Source organism: Microtus pennsylvanicus, chromosome 12 (assembly GCF_037038515.1).
Source record: "Microtus pennsylvanicus isolate mMicPen1 chromosome 12, mMicPen1.hap1, whole genome shotgun sequence".
In the NCBI taxonomy this organism is placed as follows: Eukaryota; Metazoa; Chordata; class Mammalia; order Rodentia; family Cricetidae; genus Microtus; species Microtus pennsylvanicus.
Genome location: NC_134590.1, coordinates 68,209,512 through 68,216,071, shown reverse-complemented (window position 1 = coordinate 68,216,071; position 6,560 = coordinate 68,209,512). Strand labels below are relative to the sequence as shown.

At 43.7% G+C, this 6,560-nt stretch overlaps 1 protein-coding gene across 1 annotated transcript; it reads right to left on the bottom strand.

Annotated features, from left to right (window-relative positions):
- Positions 1-5,646: 5,646 nt before the first annotated feature.
- Positions 5,647-6,159, bottom strand: LOC142832671 (small ribosomal subunit protein uS10-like). Its single transcript, XM_075943346.1, has one exon. The coding sequence runs from the start codon at positions 6,040-6,042 to the stop codon at positions 5,683-5,685; it is 360 nt and encodes a 119-aa protein (XP_075799461.1). The 5' UTR covers positions 6,043-6,159; the 3' UTR covers positions 5,647-5,682.
- Positions 6,160-6,560: the final 401 nt, after the last annotated feature.

Here is a 6,560-nt window from a genome sequence, read left to right as displayed (position 1 = left end):
TCTCCCCTCTTCCTTTCCCCCAATAAACGACCCCTCCAGGGGAGCTCTGTTGCTTGGCATTTTTCTCTCTTGTGCCGCATTTTTAAATCACAGCAGTTTGTATGTGAAGAAAAGTAAATTTTCCTAGGAAAGCAAGGGAACGTAAAATAAAGAGATGCCTTTTGTCGCTCATACTTTTAGAAATAATATAAAAGTTGACATTGTGTTTGGTTTGATCTGCCTTAAAACACATTTCTGTGCTCCTGTAGAAACAAGAGCACAAACTCACAGTAACAAGAAGGAAAGGGGGGGAGGGTCCCCCAAGCCTAGAGATGAGTCAAGAGCCCGGCCTGTGCAAATGGAGAGAAGTGTGGGTAAATGGGTGGAAGTGACTGAAGCAACCCCCTTCTGGGAGCCAGAGTGTGGAGAAAGGGCACCTAAGCAACAGCTGGATGGACGCCATTTGACTTTTGTTTACAGTAAATATCTTGGTATGTATTTAAGGTATATAGCACACTAAGATTTGTGGAATAATAGATTGTTGTTATGTAATATATGGATTTAGCATAGTCATCTCAGTTTCTCCTTTCCCCTATGGGAAGAGAGCAGCTACCATCTACTCAGCAAGAGGAGTGGTCTCTCCATCTGTGCTGGCCTTTGGATGTGCAGGCTTTTTGTTCTCTCTCTCTCTCTCTCTCTCTCTCTCTCTCTCTCTCTCTCTCTCTCTCTCTCCTCTCTTCCTTTCCTATCTCCACCAGCCCCAGTTGGAATCTTACAGCTCTGACCTCCAAGCTAGTCTTTCTACTCAGGCCCATGGATCTGGTAACAGCTTGGTTCCCCAGGTGGCACTGTCATGGCTGAACCCCTGCCCATAATCCCTGAGAGTCTGGCTCAGTGCCTTAAAACAGTGCAGAGGGAAATCAGCCCCAGCCAGATCTCTGCCTGCTGAGCCTGGAGCCCCAGAAGCCAGGAACCCAGTAGCTGCTATGAGATGTATTATCTTTCTGAACACAGAGAGGTGTAGACACTATATTATGCTTTCTGCATCTTAGTCTGTTTCATTTTGGGTTTTTTTTCCCTTTTTGTTTAAACAAAAAGTGAAAGTACAAAACAATGGTGGCACATGCCTTTAATTCCAGCACTTGGGAGACAGAGACAGACAGAACTCTTGTGAGTTTGAGGTCAGACTGCCCTTAAAGAGCTAGTTCCAGAACAATCAGGGCTACACAGAGAAACCCTGTATCAAGAAACAAAAACAAAAAAGAAAAGATATGCACACATTAACTTAGGTACCAAAGGTAGCGTCTTAGTTACTTTCCCACTGTTGGGATAAAACCATACAAAAGCGTTTAATTGGGCAGATAATTTCAGAGGCTTAGAGCCCATGATGGTGGAGCGAATGCATGGTGGCGGGGACAGTTGAGTGCTCACATCTTAATCTGAAAGCAGGAGGCAGACAGGCCCACGGATGATGAGATGGCATGAGTCTCGTGACACAGAAAACTCAGCACCATGGACACACTTCCTCAAACAAGCCGCTCCTCCTAATTCCTCCCAAACTGCCAGCAAATGGGGACCAAATCTCTAAATTCCCATGCCTGAGACTTACAGGGGCCATTCTCATCCAAACCACTGCAGGAAGAAAGTCAGGGAGCTGTGGCCCTGACGCCCCCGCCCCCCCCTAGCCGAGGTCAGAGAATGAGGAACAGTCTTGAAGTGACCTAACAAATGCTGTTCCCATCAACACTCAAGAAGAGCAAGGAAGCTGAACCGTGGACTGTGTGTTGAGTGTCTCAGTACCAATCTATTATATCATCGTCATTAATAGCTGTAGCGATTATATTGGTTTGATAAGGTGATGAGAGAAAGAACAGGTTATTTTTAGATATGTGGATATTATAAAAATAATGATACGTTCAGCAGTCTCTGGAGGACTTGAGGCCTTCTCCCTTTCCTCCCCACCATTCTTTACCAAAATTAAACACTCAGGCATATTCAACAGTCCCGGCTGATGGGTCTCTCCACGCCTGTGTGGAGACACCATCTGCGATTCCTTCTTGGAAAGCAATTTGACGACACATACAGAAAGCTTTAACAATTATAGACTTCAGCCAGTAATCCTCTCTCAGGAATCCATCTGAGGAAATAGTAAAAGCACAGGAAAAGGTTTTCGCAAGTATGTATCCCTTGTGTGAGACACAATGACAAAAGTCAGAATAATTTTAAGTGTCCAACGATGGGAGTTTGACTGAGAGCCACGGTGGCACATGACACACACAAAGACTGGGTCAGAGACAAAGTCTCATGTGTGGAGATTCTTAAATTGTTACGTTAAATCATTTTATGGTGTGTGTGTGTGTGCGTGCGTGCATGCGTGCGTGTGTGTGTGTGTGTGTGTGTGCGTGCGTGCGTGCGTGTGTGTGTGTGTGCACGTGCATGTGCTAGTGCAGGTGTTCTTAAAGCCCAGAAAGGGCATTAGATCCTCTGGAGCTGGAGTTACAGGTGTCTATAAGTTGTCAGATATGGGTGCGGGGAACCAAACTCAGGTGCTGTATAAGAACAGAAAGTCCTCTTAACTGCCCAGCCATCTCTCTAGCCCCATTACATTAATTTAAAAAAAAAAAAGACAAAAAAAATGTTTGTCTCTGGATAAGGACCCTGCTAAGAATTAAATTTTACTCCTCAGATTCCTTCCCTCTCTTTTCTATGTTTATAATTTGAAAACCATATACATCTCATTATATATATAATATTATATAAGTTTTATAAGTGTATATAATATATAATGTTATATATTATATATGATATATAAGTATACTTATATAAAAGTATAATATGTATTATATAAGTATATATAAGCATATATACTTATACAGTTTAAGTACATATAATTATACCATATAATATTATATATTATTGTATAAGTATATACATACATACATACACCTTTCTTCATATTCCCTGAGCTATAGATGTAGGAGCTGTGATGTAAGTGTGTACAGGCCAGACTCCTTATGATCCACTGATCTCTGCATGTGTTCATTTTTAATTTTCGGGGGTGGTCTCCACTTACTATCAACAGAGGCTTCGTTGTCTGTGGGCATGAGGATGAGATTTAGAATGTAGTTAGGAATTATGCAAATCTAGCAAAGTAGTGATAGTAGATTCTTTTCTAAGACCTGTGGTCTTCCCAGCTCCTGGACATTGTCTAGGTTTCTAGGATCAGGCATGGTACCATGTTTCCCTCCTGTTGGTTTACCCCAAGTCTAATTAGACAGCATTTGTTACTACCAACATATGAGTGCCCCTTACTACATCTTTAGGATAACTTGTTATGCTAGGCATTATTGTAGTTCATAGGTTTTACAGGTGGGTAAAACTATTAATTGCATACTGCTCTTAAAAGTTTGTATAGTATTTTCTGGTACCATGAAGCTAGACAACAGGAAGAAGGCTTTCAGGTTAAATATAGTTTTACTAATCCAAGTCCTGTGTCCTAAGCATGTATGTGGCATCTTCAGCAATAGGGGCTTACCTTCAACCTCTGAGAGCAACCCAGGCCAACAGCCATAGTCTATATTATATTGGGAGACTCTGATACTACCCTGAGCAAACATTCTAAAGGAGATTTTATGTACCTGGTGTTAACGATATTGTTAGTCTTTGGTTCTTGTGTGGAGCATTGTCAGCCCTAGTGGTGCAGTGTGTGTGTGTGTGTGTGTGTGCGTGTGTGTACATGTGTGTGTACATGTGTGTGGTGTGTACACATATATATTGAAGTTATTATATATGCAAAAGTACACGCATTATGTTTGATTTTAGATAACTATAAAGTGATAAGAGACTTGATCACACTACCTTGTTGTTCTTGTCCCTTCTCCTTCTTCTGCATTGACCCTAGTCCTTTCCCCAGTTTGACTCCTCTCCCTATTTTTCCATTTTCCAGAGTCAGTGGAAACATTGTTAGAGTCAAAAACCAAGAAGTCTTCTGTGAAAGAGACTGTGGTAGAAATGCCTACAAAAACAAGGTCTGAACAATGGTAGTAGCAATAGATATGCTTGCATAGAAGTGGGGAACTCTCCCAGGATGTCACCCCCAAATCAGGAGTGCAGACAACTGATGACTGCTGAGAGAGGGAGAGCTACCCTCTCCCTTACAGGTTGTCCAATACAAAGTGGTCAGTCTGAAACCATATACACAAACAACAAAACAGACTTAGCATCCTGTATTTATATATTTGGGTATACCTATGTGTGTGTAACAAAACCAGGGAAGAAGAGGCTACCAATTTGAGAATAAGGGGGAGATATGGAAGGAGATGAAGGCAAGAGACTTGGGAGGGACTAGAGAGAGGGGAAAGAGGGAAGAGGTGATGCCATTATATTTTAATTTAAATGTATTTTAAATTTTCAAATGGGAAATGAAGAAAAGAAAGTGACCTAAAACAACAATTAAAAGCAATGATGACTCAGATTTTCATAGATTTTCCTGCTTGTAAAATGGATGCTAAGGTAGGATTCAAGGATTCATAGATTTTCCTGCTTGTAAAATGGATGCTAAGGTAGGATTCAAGGGTGATTTGTAGGCAATTTAGGGTAGGAGGGCAATGCTTTTTAAAATAAAAAAAAAAAGAGTGTGAGTAAGAAGTGTCCCTTTTAGGGAACAAGGAGGGTTCATGGGGCTAATCCCCCTGATTTCCCTGGGAAGAGGAAATAGAAACAAATTTGTGAGTGGACTGAGGACAGATGAGACTGGGAACAAGAGTCATCAGGTTAGGGGGCAGGGAGGAAGAGAGTGCGGAGGGGGACTGCTGGAGAGTATTTCAGGGTTAGGCCGAATCTCCCAGGAGTCTACGAGGAGGACCCCAAACTACGCTCCTAGCAATAGTGGATTTGAACCCTGAACTGGCTGTGTCTCCTTTGACCAGATTGGTGCCTGACCCAAGAGTCATCAGAAAGATGTCATCCAGCAACTGAGGAAGGCAGAGGCAAAGACGGAAAGCCAAACATTAGGCAGAGGAGGAGGAGGAGGGGAAAGGAGTAAAGGAGCCAGAGTGGTCAAGGACACCATAGGAAGGCTCAGGAAGCCCACTAGCCTGGTCTCACAGAGACTGAACCAACAACCATGGAGCCTGCATGGACTGACCTAGGCACTCTGCATATATGTGACAGTTGTGATGTGGGATTCCCCTCTGTATGCTGTGAATACCAATGGTGAATAAAGAAGCTGCGTTGGGCCTATTGCAGCAAAGAAAAGAGTATGGTGGGAATTCCAAGCAGATATAGGAGGAGAGAGTAGGTAGAGTCAAAAATATGCTATGTAGCCACCACAGGAGATAGACGTGCCAGAATCTTGCCGGTAAACCACAAGCTTGTGTTAAAATTTAAAATAATAAAAATGAGTTAATTTAAGATCTAAGAGCTAGCTAGAAATATGCTTAACTATTGGCCAAACAGCATTGCAAATAATAGCTTCTGTGTGATTTATTTTAGGTTTGGATGGCCAGGCACGAACAAGCAGCCTCTTACTACAGATTGGCACCCAACACAGGGCTGACTACATTCACATAAAACCTGAGAAAGCTTGGAGAGGAAGTCTAGACACAAAAGAGCTGAGTTAAGCATGGCTTCTTGATACCCAGCAATTTTTTATTATTTTTTTATTTTTTTAACCGATTAAGTCAATTTATTAAAACAGTTGACTTAGGCATCTGCAATGGTGACTTCAACCTCCACGCCCGGCTCAATACTGATGGATGTAATCTGTTTAACTCTCTCGGAGGGGCTGTGCAAGTCAATGAGGCGCTTGTGGATTCTCATTTGGAAACGATCCCACGTCTTGGAGCCTTCCCCACAAGGTGTTTTTCTCGTAGTGATCCTCAGGGTCTTGGTGGGCATGCGCACGGGCCGCTTCACTTTCAGGTTCTTCTCCTTGGCGCCTCTGATCAGGTCGGCACACACCTTCTCCAGCGACTTTACGTTGCGGCTGGTGAGCGTGATCCAGATGCGGTGGATGGCCACCTCGGGCTCCACGGGCGTCTTCCCGGTGTCTTTGAAAGCCATGGCTGCCGTGCGGGCTTCCTGACCGACTTGTTCCTCGGCGGGGAGCGAACAGCGGTGAGTCAGGACGGGAGCAGGCCGAGCGGAGCTCCGCGGCGCACACCACGACGCCTCAGAAAGCACCCAGCAATTTTTTTCTTTTTTCTTTTTTTTTTTTTTTTTTTGTTCTGTTTGCTGGAGGTGAGCAGGGGCGCTGAGGCTCCTTCAAGAGTAGGCTTACTGACTCAGTGTAAGAAATGGTGGCTTCCTGGTTCATACTGGTAGCACGAATTCTGGCTCTTTCAGGAGGCCGAGCACTTGAGTGCGGTTTCTGGGCAGAATGCTGCAAGTGACTTGGTGGTAGTATGGGCCAACTGCTTACCAGAGTTGAGGTGGTGAGGACAGCTCTCACCCAGTGGTCCCAAAGCTGGCAGTAAGGTACCACCGCCATATTAAAAGTCTGAGAGAGGTGGAGCCAGCATCCAGGGCTTCCTCAACCACACTGCTTACCATTTTAAAGCACTCCCGGTCAAAAAATAATT

What these genes read in the sequence shown, in the direction of transcription:
- LOC142832671 (XM_075943346.1), bottom strand. Translation starts at nt 6,042, where the DNA reads ATGGCTTTCAAAGACACCGGGAAGACGCCCGTGGAGCCCGAGGTGGCC.